The sequence below is a fragment of the Necator americanus genome, chromosome IV, assembly GCF_031761385.1.
Source record: "Necator americanus strain Aroian chromosome IV, whole genome shotgun sequence".
NCBI lineage: Eukaryota > Metazoa > Nematoda > Chromadorea > Rhabditida > Ancylostomatidae > Necator > Necator americanus.
This window is the reverse complement of record NC_087374.1, coordinates 23,635,425-23,653,015: the sequence shown is the minus strand read 5'-3', so window position 1 is coordinate 23,653,015 and position 17,591 is coordinate 23,635,425. Positions and strand designations below refer to the sequence as shown.

Here is a 17,591-nt window from a genome sequence, read left to right as displayed (position 1 = left end):
AGTCACTGTATATTCTCCTCCTACACCTCAAACAATTGTGCGCTAAAATCAAGTAACTTTTTGATGAAATTCTTTTAAACAAACAAACAAATGACTGTTTGTTTAAATAGACCAGTAAAAAAAACGCTCATAAATTCAATGTTTCGACTATCGCTTATTTTTCTATCCCACTAGTACTAATGTCCTCACGGTTTTTCCATGAAAACTATGCAGTGAGCATGACTATGCATGATGTGTTGCCTTCGGTACAGGAATGCGATTCTGTTCGTGGTTGGTATGGCAGAAGTCATTGGATCGCACATTTCTCCTTCGCACCTCAACTTCATGGCCTACACACATATATCCTGTCCACATACGTTCCCGTAGCCGGTTGTACATTCATGGCCATCTAAGCGCAACAGCTCAATCGCAGCGTCAATTGCGTATGCCTTCTGCGATCGTCTGCATAACATCGTCAACTGTATCGAAATTTTTATGATGTTTTATGTATTTTATGATGTTTTATGTTAGTTGCGATTTATGATAATTTATGTTTATGGAATTTCTTCCTTTCTCGTTTATTTAGGACATGAAAGAGGGTTTATTGGATTTTCATACCCTCTTGATGCTATCGCTATGTCTTTTACAGATAACTCGAACGATTTCTGATTTATGAGCCATGTCGTACGAAGCACACAAATTTAGAGCAATTGAACTATTTTGGGGGCATTGACAGAGTTTCACGCAACTATTGTACATTTGCAGAAAAATTCTTTACTTTTTTCAGGAAATCTGAAGGGACTGGCTGGTAGACAGTGCTGCTGCGTAACAAACAAGGCAAAGTAATACAAAAATTGTCTGTTAGGAAGGAAACAGCTGCAAGAAGTACCCACTCGAAAATTTTCATTCTATTAAACTTGGGAATTTAGGGTACAATATTAAATGCTGTGAGCAATTTAATGATGCATCGTTATTGCATTTAGCCCAAATAGTTTATTCATATTAAAATTTGGAAAAAGTAGAGGAGCTACTCTACGCAACTTGATTTTTGACATTTCTGATCCTCTGCTAATTAATAGTTTAGCAACACAATTAGATTATTGTCTCGTTACCAAACATAGCTCACCACGAACAACAACAGCAACACTTAGCCTTTGAAAACCTGCCTAAAGGTGCTTTATAACGAATACCCATAACTTTTAGTGGTTTAACTCTTCGACAAATACCTCTCAATTTTGGTAAAAGATCGTTCCTTGTCATTGTCATTTTTGTCAAGACAATTTGTTGCTCCTGATGCAATCGGACTTTCTAGTTCTGCCATTTTTCTGTTATTTATCATTACCATTTTTTCTTCTTTTTTCTGTAGCTTATCACTTCAGCTAACCACAAATAACACTGAGTTCAGAATGCAATCAAAATAACTACGCCTCAATTTGCTGGTACATCTTCCAGAAGTGCGAAAGTTCGACTTTCCTTGAATCTTGGCATAGAGATTGCAACTTGTTGATAGTCGAATTTAAGCAACAGCCAAGATTGTTAACAAATTTATTACGGCTAACGTTTCGGCGTTGTCGCCTTCGTCAGAGCCTGGAAAGTAAGAACATTTGCAATATATCCTCTCAAATGCCTCACCCAGAACAAGTCATCATTCCCTAGGATATTACACCCGGAAACAAAAACCAAAAAAGCCCAAATCGTTGTGCCTACCTTAGTAGCCGCGTTGCCGTGATGTTAGCGGATATCCGCGTGGTGCTATCGCTCCGCTGATACTAATTAGGATGCGACCCGCATATGACCCCGTAGATCAAACCCGCAAAGGTCTTGATACAGAGCCAGCTCGTTGGTCACGGCTAAGCACTCTTCCTTTCTATTCATTTTTGGACCTTTTGCATTTATCCAAAACGCTTCTAAAGTTCTGCGAGCTATAATTTCGGGTTCGTACGATAGAATTGTGACAGCTACGCAGAAAGGAACGTTTTCATGACATTGTCTGCGGTGAACTCCGAGGGGAGTTGCTGCATTCGATTGTTTCATCCCCCTTAGATGTTCTTTAATGCGAATACAAAGGGGGCGCCCTGTTTCGCCAATGTATTGGTCCCCACATGTTTTGCACGAAATTAGATAGACTACACCAGAGACCATGCAGTCCCCTTCCTTCCCGAATGGGCATATTACACAGTCTGGAGTGAGACAGAAGCGGTCGTACATTCTGTTTCGAACTAGTTGTTTTTTGAGATTTGTTGGAGGTATTTCCACAACTCTCACTTGGTCCTCGAGACTGCATTTCACCAGACTAGCCCGTATAGCTTTACTCAGGTCGTCGGTTATGAAGGGCAGGCAGAAATTGATCTTATTCGACTCAACCCGTGTGGCATATTCTTGCTGCGCACCAAGATCTGGCCTACGTGCTACATTACCAATGTAACCGTTAGAATTCGCGATGCGTTGCGCTAGGTTGATCGCATCGATCCGCTCCTGGACATCTGATGTCACCCTTACGGCTGTCCTAAACATGTTTTTAACCACAGATTTCTTAGTTTTCCAAGGGTGAGCGGAAAGACAATGAACTAAAATGTTTTTGCTGCTAGGTTTTCGGAACCATCGTGTCTTCCATTCACCATTGGACCACTGTATTTCCACATTGAGGAAGGACAGCCAATTTTCTTTGGGTTTCTCCCTTGTGAACCGTATGTAAGGGGACTGTTGGTTTAGAAGCTCGAAGCAAGTGTCCATCTCGTCTTGAGTGGGGCATATAATGCAACAGTCATCAATATAACGGCAATACAGGAAAGGTTTCCGTTCCAGAATGGGTTGTTCTATTTTGGACATGAATGCAATGGCTAGTGTGGGAGCTAGTCTTTGTACCATGGCCAATCCCCTGACCTGTCTATAGTAGTTGCCGGCCCAACGAAAAATGGAGCACTTTAAGCATTCATCCAGGAGCATCATAATTTGCCTTATGGAAAACCCGTGCAAGTCTAAGGTGTCCCGATGTTCTACGAGTAGCTCGAACACAGCTTGCATTGCAGCGCCGTTGGAAACATTTGTATAAAGCGATGTGACATCGAAAGATTCGATGACACATTCTTTTCTGAACGCGCTCTTTTAAGCTGCTCAAGGAACATGTTGGTGTTGGATAGATGCGCGGGAACATACTTGAGCAATGGTGCAAGTATAGCGTTCAAAAGCCAAGATATTCTGTCCGTGGGGCCACCTACGTTGCTTATGATAGGACGTACTTTGAATACATCCGGGTCTTCTGAAAGGAAAGCAAAGGAAGAGAGTTTGTGTGTTTTTATTAGCAGGTATAAAACTGGGCAAGTAGGAAGTTCGTATTTCAGCTTTGTGATCATTGTTTTATGTAACCCCGCAGCCTTTCCAATCTCTACCCAAACTCTATTGAGACGGCGACTCTGTTTTATGAACTCTTCATGTGACGAAGAGTGGTAGAGTGTAGCGATCAACCTAGCGCAACGCATCGCGAATTCTAACGGTTACATTGGTAATGTAGCACGTAGGCCAGATCTTGGTGCGCAGCAAGAATATGCCACACGGGTTGAGTCGAATAAGATCAATTTCTGCCTGCCCTTCATAACCGACGACCTGAGTAAAGCTATACGGGCTAGTCTGGTGAAATGCAGTCTCGAGGACCAAGTGAGAGTTGTGGAAATACCTCCAACAAATCTCAAAAAACAACTAGTTCGAAACAGAATGTACGACCGCTTCTGTCTCACTCCAGACTGTGTAATATGCCCATTCGGGAAGGAAGGGGACTGCATGGTCTCTGGTGTAGTCTATCTAATTTCGTGCAAAACATGTGGGGACCAATACATTGGCGAAACAGGGCGCCCCCTTTGTATTCGCATTAAAGAACATCTGAGGGGGATGAAACAATCGAATGCAGCAACTCCCCTCGGAGTTCACCGCAGACAATGTCATGAAAACGTTCCTTTCTGCGTAGCTGTCACAATTCTATCGTACGAACCCGAAATTATAGCTCGCAGAACTTTAGAAGCGTTTTGGATAAATGCAAAAGGTCCAAAAAATGAATAGAAAGGAAGAGTGCTTAGCCGTGACCAACGAGCTGGCTCTGTATCAAGACCTTTGCGGGTTTGATCTACGGGGTCATATGCGGGTCGCATCCTAATTAGTATCAGCGGAGCGATAGCACCACGCGGATATCCGCTAACATCACGGCAACGCGGCTACTAAGGTAGGCACAACGATTTGGGCTTTTTTGGTTTTTGTTTCCGGGTGTAATATCCTAGGGAATGATGACTTGTTCTGGGTGAGGCATTTGAGAGGATATATTGCAAATGTTCTTACTTTCCAGGCTCTGACGAAGGCGACAACGCCGAAACGTTAGCCGTAATAAATTTGTTAACAATCTTGGCTGTTGCTTAAATTCGACTATCAACAAGTTACGCCTCAATTATCCCAATTTTATTTGGTGTGAATTCCCCAACGAAACAATCAGTGGCTTACCGCTCTAATAGATCATCTACTACTAAGAATTGTAATTCTTTCGGTAGACGGCTGTATCCCAGTCGCAACAGTGCCGATCGCGTAGAAACCTGCCGCCGATTGCCATAAACTGTGTGGTGTCTAGGACAAAATAAACAAATCATTGTCATCAACATGTGATCGTAGTGGTTTCGAAGATGGACCGCCTAACGAATTGTTCCAGAAACACGTTGGATTTGTAGTCCTAAACTCCTCTAACGTTTCTTGCTAATAGTTCGTTTCCTTCAGCAAGTGATCTACAGTATGGGCAGTTCTTTTATAGGGAGACCTGCAGGAATGAAGAGTAGTAAGTATACTAGTGGTCAGGTGGTGGGAAGAACGTAATTTTCGAGAAAATCAGGCTATTTTTAGAAAAAGTTCATTTGGTGGAGTTCATTTGGTAGAGATAATCGTTTTATTCTAGTTTATTTTCTGCTTTTTGTGTAGACTACATATATTTGCAAATACAGTTTGTGGTTTTTTTCCACCATTTTTTTGATGTCACTGTCCTTTAAAAATTTGATTCGCTAGATATCAGTGTTGTTATTGTTTGTTAACAGTTTTTTTAAAGGTAAACTCATTCCAGGGCGAGAAAAAGTTTTCCTGCATCCACTGCCGACCCTTATTAATCACATATTGTTTTTAAAATTTGAACAGGAATCATTTTCTGATGACTTCTGGAAGGATTCAAAAAGGCTAAAATTATAAAACAGAGGTAATGTTTAATTGGATCGTTTCGCCTCTACCTAGACGATCCAATTAAGAACTAGCCTTCCTTGAGGCTCCTCAGTAGGTGAGGAAGGCTAGTCCTAACAAAACTTTCATTGAAATAATAACATGGCATAAAAAAATAACAATAAGAAAATGATGTAAGAAAATATATATTAAAAAAGGAAAATAGGAGTCCAAATCATAATTTACCAACAGTGATACTCAGTTACGCAGCGTAACGTGTCCTTTAAGAACTGTCATTAGAGCACGATATTTTTTAAAAGATGTATTAGTAAGCATTATTACTATAATAAATAGTATGTAGGGGGCCTTATAAGTATGAAGTAAAGAAGAATAAATATACAATTGGAAAAATTAGTTATATAGTAAGAGAATAGTTATACAATTGGAAATTAAAATTAATAGCTAAGTAAATTCATTTTAAATTAGAAAAGATATGTAAATATAAGATAAATGAAGATATAAGACCTATAAATAGTAGTATTAATACTAGCAAGTAAGTATGTAAAGTATGTATAGTATAAACCATGAAGGAAAAATAATGTAATACTAGTAATATTATATAATTATAACCTAACGTAAGTCACAACCTTAAATAATATCATGTACGCCCATTAACTACTTCATTAACGAATTTATTAATACTCTTAATATCATCTGTTAATCCAAATTTATAGAGTATAGCTTTATTTTTATACAAACATTTGAAAATACCAGCATATATAAAGTTATGTGAGTAATTATTATCACCTAGTTGGACTTTCATTTCTATAAGTTTATTAGTGAAAAATTCAATATGAGAGCAAACATTAGAGATTCTTAAAGTTTCTGTATATATTGTGGCCATCTTAACGTGTTCGGAGATATTGGAATTTGCATGTGGAAGCTTAATGACATGAAAATTAAAGGAGTCCGTTTTATTATATAGTATAGTTGAAATTTTATTATTTTTTATTGAAATACTTATATCCAAGAAATCACAATAATATTGATCGTTATGAGTCTTTTTAATCTCTAAGATATTGTCATAAACTTTATTAAGAATATGATCAATTGTAATTTCTTCGTAGTTATGAATTATAAGTAAATCATCCATGTATCTGTAAGGAATAAAAACTTCCTTATTATTCTTTCTAATACTTTTTGAATATTTAAATTCCATATTAGACAAGGTAATATCAGCTAATAGTGGGCTAAAATTACCACCTTGTGGAACACCTTGTTTTTGTTTATATACTGTTTCTCCAAAAATACAATAGCTATTATTTAAGAGATAATCAATGTTGTATATAATATCATTAATATTATAAAGCTTGTAATTCTTATAGGAAGTTTCATTAGTATAAAATACTTTGTTTCCTTTAACCGCAATATAAGATTTGTTAGCGTTTCTGAAACATAGATTTAAAAATTCTATAATATTTTTAAGAACAACTACATGTTTCAAATTAGTAAACATATCGGTAAAATCTGCTGAAAACACTTTCAAATTACTGCCTTTAATATTAATAAGATCTTGCGAAATATTAATATTATCAATTGACCAATATGTTTTAATAGTATGATTTCTACTATTAATGACACGATTATAGTTAACGAAATGTCTCTTAAGATACTTGAAAATTGTAAGTAGTTCTATAGCCAATGGTTTAAGGCTACTCTTTTGTGCTCCAGTAATATATCTAAATTTAATTGGGTTTTTATGTACTTTGGGAATAGCGTAAATGTTCGGTAAAGTCCCATTTTCCATAATTTTTAATTTATTTTTTAAACAAAAGAACTTATGTTTTAGTATTATTGCATATTTATCACTTTGCGGAAGATATTCATAGACGTTATTTGTATTATTATATATCAGGGTGTTGCTAGAAGTGTCATAATGAAGACCCATTTCTTTCATTAATATCTTAATGTAGTATTTTTTACAAATGATTCCATAGTTATTACTAGCTTTGTCTAAAGGACAGAAGATAAAGTTGTTTTGGTATGTTTTAAGAATTTTAAATGGTATATTTTCCAAATTCTCTTCTAAATTGTATCTATTAAGAAGAGGCTTAAATCTTTTCCTAAAATCTATTTTAAATTGCTTACATATTTTAATTAAATTTGCCTCTAAAGTATTATATTTATTTCTGAAGATTTTGATAACTTTTTCAATTGCTATGTTATAAGCGTTGATTATGTTAGTCTTTGTAGTCACAATTTTATTTCTGTACTTAGTTCCTTTTTGTAATAAGTCTCTTAGATTACCTTCTTTTATTAAGTTTAAATCTCCAGTAATGATATGATTATGAAAAACGTCAACATATTGCCTATATAGAGGATTAGCACAGATACATGGTTCATTGATAAGATTAATAATAGAATCATTATTCAGTTGTTTTATTATATTATTATAATTAAAAACAAGGCAAGAAACTGGTTTGTTGTATTTATAAATTATCCTTATTGGAATATATTTAAGATTTTTATTATCATTTAGTGCTAATACTCTAATAGTTTTGGAATTAAATATTCTATACAAGTTTATTCTGTCTAATATATCGCTATCATAGTGCATTACTACGTTAATGAAATCTTTTTTAGACCTAGATGTTTCCAATACATTGCTTTTAAAATTAGCTAGTAAGCAAAGTACATATAGTTTAACTATATTGTTAACATTACTAAGGAAATCAATGTCAAGAGATAACCTTAATAAAAGTTTTATATTAGATTTATTCATACTTTTTATAATATTATATATCTTAGTAGGTGAAATTTCTTTAGAATCGGTGTCGGATATATATCTAATTAAATTATCCACTGTTGTCTTATTCCTATCACTAGTTTTGTTTTTTCGATTACCCCTATTTGTTCTTTCTTTGGTTATTTTTAATGAAAAATAGGGGTTTCTATTATTAACTAACAATGGATTGCTAATGTTAGAAATATTACCATAACCCTTAATGTTGTCATTTAAGCCAAACGGAAAAGGTGTCATTAATAGTTTAATCCAAAACAGTTCTTTATCTAAAATTATTGTTTTATTGGTATTTTCCTCCATACTATCTAAAATAGAAATTTTAAAGCTTTTACCACATTTGTGGTAGTGCTCATACAAAGAAGTATGTTTTTTAAAATTATTTATATAATATATATGTTCTTTAATTCTTTTTTTGAGGGCTCTATTAGTAATACCTACATATTGTAAACTACAATTTTCGCAAGTGATGCAATAAACTACATTTTTTGTACTACAATTAGTGAGAGGAGACTTATATGTACCAATCTTAAAGTTAGTCACACTCGAGACAACATAATTATCGAAATCGATTAATTTGCAAAGAGAGCAGCTATTCCTACATGCTGACCCTTTATTATTATTGCCAAAGTTATTGATGGTATACTGGCCCGGACTTATTTTGCTTTTAACTAACCTAGAACAATTATAGTAATTAACTGAGTTAAGCGAAGTTGATTTTGACCTGTATCTAAACGAATGGGTGGTCATGCCCATACGAAGAGAGGGGTATCCCTGAGGTTCAGTAGGTTTGCTACTAGGGGTTGGCACTCCCTATTTTGTTCCTTAAAGGCATCACCCCGCGAATCCGAGGTGGCGCAGACTTCAGGTGGAGTATCCGCACACAGGATGGGAGACCACGGAGAGGAAGGCGATTCCGCTCATTTCTTCCCAATTGCCGTAAAAAACAAGTCGAGATCATTGAGCATCTTCTCTCTTATTCATTTTCTCTGTTTGTCGCAAGCTTTTCCTTCTCCTTTTGTTGCATTTATTAATGTTCTTCATTCCTGTTACTCCCTTTTTTTTCAGAAAACAACCGTACTCTAAGAAGTGTAAAACTCAATCAAATCTGACAGTATTTCTTCTATTATCACCACCGATTGCACAACTTACGAATGCACAAAAATCCTTCTTTTTTCCTTTTTTGCCGAAACAGTACTGTGCTTGAAATAAACAACTGTAAACTTTCTTACTCCTGATTTCAAACGAGTTCAACATTTTTTTGGAATTAGGGGTTGGACCGAGAATGAATCCATGGAAACCGGACAAACAGACTTTTTTGGCTGCTGCTGTGTGACCTTCAGTTCTCTTCCATTCAACGTCTGCTAAGGTGTTTTTCCAATTTTCCGTCCCCTAGTGCCACTCACCGATTCTCGTTCCCACGATGGGATAAAGCATTCGTCATTTACCACTCATTTTGATGAAAATTAACTCGATTGAATATCGGTTTTTTGACGAGTTCGCCTCAAAAACTGAACATCTTTTTGCCTACCATAGCTTTCTAGCCTTTTAAGATCGAAAAAAATTAACACTTACCCACAAGATGTTCGTTCCAGATGAATGAGAGTTTTTTTTTCAGTCAAGTTTACAAAGAGAATGAACACGGAATATGGTTGTTTCATACTATGCTGCCGACAATTTTAATGCATCTCGAAATTTTCTACAGTTCCACGTTTTTCCGTGGTTTTCTCCAGAAAAGATAATTGGGTGGTGAATGCATTTAGATTTTCTTAACTAATTACTTTTCGGAAATAAGAATATTAGGTATGTAATCAATATTCACCATTCTCCTCCTACATATTTAGTAGTTACATAGACTCAAAGTTCAGTAAAACGGCAGGCTTCTATTTAAAGGCCATCACCGGACAAATCTGAGGTGGTTCGGATTTCAGGTGGAGTATTCGTATATTCGTTTACGGGATAGTAGATTATGGAAAGGGGTGATTCCGTCCATTTCTTGCTAATTGGAGTAAAAAACAGCCCGGAAGATGCGGCGCCGCACAAGGTTGGCGCGCTCCAATCGAACTCCTTGTTGAAAACGCGCTGGAACGCTCGAAGCCGTATCTTCCGGGCCGTTTTTTACGGTAATTAGGAAGAAATGGATGGAATCACCCTTCTTCCCATAATCTACTATGCCGTATACAAATGCTCCACCTGAAATCCGTACCACCTTAGATTCGTGGGGTGATTCCTTTAACTCAGTTTCTAGGTCTCCCCGCATGCAATCTCCTCCAGGTTTTGATTTATTTTTTGAATATTTATTTATTTTACTTCGAATACAAATAGCACCTGGATCATAATTGAACCTTTTATTTTTTTAAATAAAAAATTATCGGTCTAAATGACAGTATGTAAACAGTTCAAACTCATTTATTGCAGTTCTGTGCATAACATTGTTACACTCCGTCTGCTACTGTACGCCACTTAATCTATGGAATCCTGTTTTCAAGTGCTTCGCTGCTGAGACCAGCGATTCCTCTTCTATATATCCGCATCATCGTATTCCACACTTTTTTGTCCTTGCACTTGGTAGATATATTTCTGAATAAACATGGTGGTATTTTAATTATATCTTGATCTTTTTTTTCATTTTTAGCCGCGGTACAAGGTTTTTTCTAGAAATTACTGGGTTGCAAAAGTGGTGAAGGGTTTTTTTCTCGAAATGAAAGATGGACACAGAAAAAAAGAACTATTTCTAGAATTTTATTCATCATTTGACAAATCATTTTCTCCTCTACAAGAAAATTTTATTCCCATTTTTTGCCTAATTGGTTTTTTTTTTTATTTAAAATTCTAAATTGAGTGTCAAATTGACAAGGCAGAGCATTTCGACAACTTCAGTCTTTTGCAATCAATCAGGGAGATAAGACCTCTGAGTGTGCTTGTGAGATTCGTCTTGTGTATGAAGTGCATTAACTGAGGCATGAAAATTTAAAAAGTGCAGAAAATACTCGGTAAAACATAAAAGAAAGACATAAAAGGAAATCGAGAAAAACCAATGAGCGGCATAGAAAAACTGCCGAACTGTGGAGTGGTAGGAAATTGTTGGAAGTGATGGGAAGAACAATAGTGGGAAATGTATGCGAACTGACCTGCAGTTTTTTTTTGTTTTCGAAAAAAGTAGAGGAAAATGGCTTTTTCAACCATCGTCAATTAGGTCGACCTTTGCGTGGTCCTTTTTCGAGCTCGAACTTCCCATTTTCCAAGCGTGAGGATAAACGGCAGGCCCTATTTTCAAGCGCTGCTTCCTCTCTACATATAGCACCAATCCGAGCGTCAGCGACCTTATCATCTCAATTAAATTCGATACACAAGTGGTGTCAAAAGTGTCCTGTTCTGTCACATCGACACTCCGCTTTGTTTATATGAAAAAACATGAGTTAATGGAAATAAAATTGGGAATTGAACTATCTCGTGAGGATGAAGAATTTCTCCTTCGAATCATATGAAACATTTTGGAAATACCTACTTTTTTACTTCTATGGTTTACCTCTATCTTTTTGCCTCATTTTTTTAACTTTCTTTTACACTTCTATTTTTTTCCTTCGAAAAAACTTCCACGACTTTTTCCTCAACCCAGTTCTTGTATATAATTACTGAATTGTGCAGATTTAATGTCTTCTAGTACAGAGACACCTCAGTTCTGTCGAGGATATTTTGTTCTCTAGGGACTTATTTACTATAATCGATGCTGCTTTTTTGGATTTTTGTATATTTAGAACTACTTTTCCAAGAATTTCAGTCACATTTATTTCATCTGTTTTCAACTTTTGTTCCTTAGGTTTCCGACCTATTTTACCATCTTTTATCTTTTATCAGCATCCATTCCACTTCTTACTCCATAATCCTTTGTTTTGATTAATGATTTGCAACCACCCTTAAGAGTTTCGTGGGTTGGGTAAAATGATGGAAAAGGATGGAATCGAAAAATGAACAGAAATGACGACGGAGCGGAGACAATGTTGAATCTTGCTCGTTATGGTTCTAGCTAATTTCCTCTATGAAGTTTTAGAAAAATCTCTAATGCACCGATGAATATATGAGCAGGTATTCTGTAAACACAATTTCATTTTATCAATTGTCGCCGAGAAAGGGTCAGAAGAGAATTTTTTGGAGTTCCAAAGGTCAGTGGAATCGATTTCTCCTATTCTCATTTCTGAGAAAGTCGTGATGGATTTGAGGTATTTCCTAGCTTCCAAACGTCTCACGTAGTGAAAATGTCTGTACATAATTTTTGGTCTCCTGTATTTTTTTCCAGTTTTTCAGCTCAGTAGTGAGTGACGCGTTCTGCTGTTTATTTGCGTTAGAATCTTGGCACGTTCGCCTGATCCATAACGTAGAATAGATACGACAAATAAGCAAACAAATAAACAGAAAAAATAGACAATGTGTTAAGAAGAGCCTGAATTTCTGTTTCCTCGTACCTATTACTGGAGCGCTCTACGATACCTTAGGTGGGGGAGCGACTGATGAGTAAACAAGAAAAACACTCACACTTTTTCTTAAGCATTCTCTCTTTCAAAATCTTCACCTATTATTTCATTTGCCACGGAAAAAGAAGTATTGAGCAGCAATAACAAGTTCAGCTATTTCTCTGATGTTTCTGGTGTGTTCCATTACCTCGTACTGTTCTATTCTGTTCTATTCTTAGGGGAGGGCGTAGTCAGTAAGAGGATTCCACTGTCTGCACGATCGATCTGAGGTTCGAATCCGACCCCGTGCTCACCAAGCCTCTCATCCCTCCGGGGTCGATGAATTGGTACCAGACTTGTCTGGGAGGATAAAAACGCTGACTTGACACATCGGCTAGCCACCGCAAGTCATTTTATAGGTCAGTTTCACGTTCGTGAACCTCAAACGGTTCTGAATTGAAATGAACATGGTGGCACATCCAAAGCGGATTGATTAACGCCAGACACTTTATCCTTTATCCTTTATTCTATTCTTTGCAGTAGAGAAAAATTTCTATGATATTTGTTTGTCGACGTAGCGTTGTATACGGGGTTTTCGTGATGTGCGTCGGACTCTACGTACGCGACCACCACGCAATCGTTTCGACGCACGCAGCGGACGTAATCCGCTTGTCTTAGCTAATGATTCACGACATATTTGTCGCCAAATTTCCGGTTCCCGCACATTTATCCGCACCGATACGGCCGCTAGAGATGTGTGTGTGTTCGTATGCGCTTATCAGATATCATCCACATTATCTGTTCCTAGCTACGAATTACGTTACGCCTAGGTTTTCAGCTGAACATTTTGTCATTATATTGCTACTTGCTATTTCTAAAAAACTCTGCTATTTTTATGGCAATCCTTCTGTGATAGATTTACGGAGTGGCAACCTGTTTCGCTTTTATTCTTCTCCTTTTTTGGGTGCACATATTACTGTTTGCATGAGCAAACAAATATTCTGTAACATGTTGAATAGCGGTGACTTTCTATCCACCAGGTCTCTGCATGTTGATTCCTCAACTTCTTCATCATACATTGTCTTTTTCCAAACTTTTTAAGATTATTTTTGCACTGAATCAGTGCTCCCATGGACGAAGACGAAACATCAATATGTTGAGAAATTGTGGAGTACGTTTCTTTCTAAGAGCATCAGTTAGTGTATTCTGGCAATAGTTGTCGATTTTTGGGTTTGGCAAACCTTCGCAAGATGGTACTCTGGAATAGCTATATTTGGAGACCTAGAGTTAGTCTTAGGTTGTTAGGATGGCCTTACGTACACACACGGTTCAATTATTCTATTGTCTGAGTATGCTGCTTCCTTTTAAAGCATTAAGATACCAAGCGATTTCGGGAAACATTAAATTGTTACTGTATTGTGACTTGTGAACTCACTTATGGGTGCGTCCGCAAAGTTCGTGTGCTAAGCTTTCGAATTGTGAGTAGCAGGGTGAGCATCGGTGTGTGCGGCATTTAATTACCAAAAAATATGCGCATACGAAACAGGACCGCTGCAGGAGTAAATAGCTGAACGACGCAGAGAAATGTTAATCGAACTTCGAGAAAAAGGGGAAAAATGGCGATAGTGCGGGTTATTTCAAAAAAAGGCCAATTGAGTCGTTAAAGGTATGATGTTGTTAAAGTATTACGAGCTGTTCTTAGTTAGCCAGATAATTTTTTCCTATTATACTCGGCATGCTCAAAACACTTTGAGCAAACAAAGAGATGTTTTGCTTGCAACGCTGAAGATGACAGAAGAAAAGTGAGCCAATTTTGATTCGCAGCATTGAAGAAGAACAACAACTAACACATCACTATTTGAAGGTTATGTAACTCAAAAAGGGCTGTGCACGAAGCAGAACAAAATATCGGGGGATTCCTTAAATGTTGGTTGTACCCGCTTTATGCAGACGTAACTGTCCGATATTGAGGTCGTAGTGCAAAAACGTGAGTGAGTGCGAAAACGAACTGTATCTGGTGCACGGTTGAGAGAGGGAAATTGCCTAAAATAAAAATAATTATAATGAGAAAATTTTGGAAGAAATAAGATTAGAATAATGATAAAATAGGTAATAATAATACAAATATAATAGTGTAAATAGTGATAAAATAACGAATGCATAAATGATAAACAATAATGTAATAATCAAAGTAGTAACCCAGCTCTTACGATCTAATACACTACCTAAAAGAAACGCTCGCGTCTTCCTTGTAAAAAACTTCTCCATCGGATTACTCCTTTGATAACGGGGTCTCGGGTCATAAAACAACGATAATCTCTACGAATTCCCTGTGCAGCCGTAGAAGTTGATGCAATTCTGTTACTAGCTACTCCGTAAGTGGCCGGAAAGGTACCAATAATTGAATCGACAAGATCACATGAGCTTTGACCAGAGTGGGATGTTCCTGAAAACATTTTTGAAGTGTTGGGTTCACATCATTCCCGGGTAATTGGGAAATGAAATAGAATCTTGGGCCGATACTAGCTGGATATGTTTTGTAGACTTTTTGTGTTATGATATTTATATATAAATATGATAATGTAGTATAATAATACATTTTTACATATTATCTATTTGTATTATATCGATGTTATTGTAATGGGCAATTTACTAACACTGCTCTCTTCTTCCAACCCCCGAAATATATCTCTCAAATTTCTTCGAAAGTTCATTGTTAGCAGATGAAAACAGTTTTTTGGAGTGGTACAAACAGAAGTATGTAGTGGCTTGAATGGAATCAGCTGGAATTTTCCATATCATGAAGGCAGCACCCTACAAGATGTACGTCCATGTGTTCGGCTGGTTCCGTCCAGTTAACACTGAGATTAATTCGGTTAACACTGAGATTTTGTCCAGCTCTCTAACCCTACTAGTCTGTTCGGCTGCTGCAACCGTATACCAGGACTCGCCTTATCCCCTTTTGATAACTATCTACGCTATGGCCGTTTGTGTGCGCTATAACTAAAGAACACCATTGATTCCGTCATGCGCGGAACAGTAGCACGATTCCGCTAGAGTTATAATTTAGTCGAGTTAAGGTCTCATTCAGAAATAGAGCTAGAGGAAAAACCGGCGAGGAACCACCTATGTCCGATCGGATGGAAAGAAAATGGAGCTAAAAATCCCTTACTAGACTGTTGGTAGTGTCTTGTCTGTAGTCTTAAGCCTGTGTTCCACCCAATGACCACGGGATGCCTTTGATTAGGGCAAAACAGGGCCAAGAATACGTCACGTCAAGTACGTCAAGCAGAAGAGGGTTAGTTGCGTCCGACGCATCGCGGTCACCGGATCGACAGTTTTTTGACGCTGATCTCGACAGTAGTCATTTCTTAGAAAATAGGCGTAATGTTTGTAACCTTTTACGTTCGCGCTGACTTTCATTGTTGTCGTAAGAAAAATTCCCTCCTGTGCAGAAGAATGAACTACGAATGGTGCTGTTGATAAGAGAATACTAGAAGAAAACGCTAAGATAGCCGGCTTTGGAAAAAAGGTTCCGTTTACAGTACCACAGTGCGGTACACTACGACAGTAAGTTACTAGTCTTCTTTGGAAAATTCATGATACCCTTCACCAAGTTGTCACTCTTGGGTCCTTCACGCTTTCTGGAGAGGAGCAGAGCTTTTCATCCTCACTGAGCACCACTGCAAAGGCGTATTTTTGTCAAGATTCACCTCAAGGATACTTTATAGAGCCGTCTCAAAATCTGCCCTACTTCTTTAAGCAGCAATAGGCCGTCAGTGATGAATGGTGTGTTTTGCCATGTTCTTGTGCTATATTACGCTTACTATATATTACGCTAAGGGGTCAAAAGTACGACTATTGAAGTTTTTTGATGACTTTTTTCATTTGTGACAGTTCGACGGCACTGCCGCTACACCACACAAAAGTTGTTTGAGTCGTTTGTCACCGCTAAGCTTATCGGTTCATTCCAACCTCTTATCACTTCGACTTCACCCCGCCGTTGCCAGTCTTTGCTCAGTTTTTGGCTTCGACTAACGTATGAGGTACACAGCTCAGGTAAACAGAGTACGTCCTCCGTTCTCAGACCATCGACAGCTATTTTCTCACGTTCCGCTAGGCATCACTTCTTGGCAGCATCATTCAAACGTCTACTGCGCTAACACATTCTCACGGTCTTTTCTAAATTTTAATCCAATGTTCGCAATCCACTCATGCAGGCACGCACGCTCGACGAGTGACGGATAGTTCGACAAGGCCGCCAGTACCGGTTCGTTGCCCAATTGCCAATGCAGTGCATAATATGACATTTGCGCTGACACATACATAAATCCCTCAGTTTCAGCGATGAATTCGTGACTCATCCACGTACGTCCGACGCTGCTCAGCATTCTCTCTGTAGTTTTCCGCGCTCGTACTGGACATCCTAAAACAGTCATTCATTTTTTAACATCCGAATAGGCGGCACTTCATCTGTTGATTTCGATGCCTCATACCCAATTTTTGAATATTCTAGCCTCGCCGCTCAAAATCTCCAGTTTTTAACCCGTTATACTGGCAAAGTGAAGACCAGAAACGCATAGGATTTTGTCATCATAATAAATTATGTTGACTCCGCTAACATCTTTTTTCATTCTGAAACTCTGGAGTTCGCATTCTTCACCTATTTAAAGTTTCATTGATGCGGATTTTATCAGAAAGCTTGAAGTCTGATGTTTTTCCAGGTACTTTTCCTCGAAAAGTTTTCAGCTTTTAAGTTTTATTACCGTGCCCCCAAAAATGCTAGAATCTAGTCCCTTCACTTCTTTGAAATGTTCTCTACTAGAAGAAAAGCAGGATTCTGTAACATCAGAACGAGACTGATTTGGAAATGAAATAATTGTTCAGAAGAAAACAAATAAAAGCTCTGAGTGCTTTGTACATAGTTGAAAACTCTAAAACAGCAGCTGATTTATTCCTTTGATGAATGGGAATCGTTTGGGATTTTCGTAATTTTTTTTGGCTGTAAAGTAAGTCAAAAAGAAAGAAAGTTGCAGTCGTTCATTGTTTCTCTTTTCGTTTTTCATCGTTTCAACACTCGTAAACAGAGATATGTATCTTTCAAGTAGACAATTTTTCCGGAATCTTGTTGGTAAGAACTTAAATGATTTAATTTGGTCCCTACGTGATCTTTTCCACTGGAC

At 37.4% G+C, this 17,591-nt stretch overlaps 2 protein-coding genes across 3 annotated transcripts; one reads left to right on the top strand and one right to left on the bottom strand.

Annotated features, from left to right (window-relative positions):
- Positions 1-179: 179 nt before the first annotated feature.
- Positions 180-392, top strand: RB195_002475 (uncharacterized protein; the record flags this gene model as incomplete). Its single annotated transcript, XM_064199752.1, has 1 exon — positions 180-392. One exon carries the CDS (start codon positions 180-182, stop codon positions 390-392), a length of 213 nt encoding a protein of 70 aa, XP_064055633.1.
- Positions 393-1,752: 1,360 nt separating this feature from the next.
- On the bottom strand, positions 1,753-3,003 carry RB195_002474 (uncharacterized protein; the record flags this gene model as incomplete). Of its 2 annotated transcripts, none has more annotated exons than XM_064199750.1 (1): positions 1,753-3,003. In XM_064199750.1, the coding sequence occupies one exon, from the start codon at positions 3,001-3,003 to the stop codon at positions 1,753-1,755; it is 1,251 nt and encodes a 416-aa protein (XP_064055631.1). The 2 variants fall into 2 exon arrangements, with proteins under 2 accessions (XP_064055631.1, XP_064055632.1); XM_064199751.1 differs by having other exon boundaries at positions 1,753-2,847.
- Positions 3,004-17,591: the final 14,588 nt, after the last annotated feature.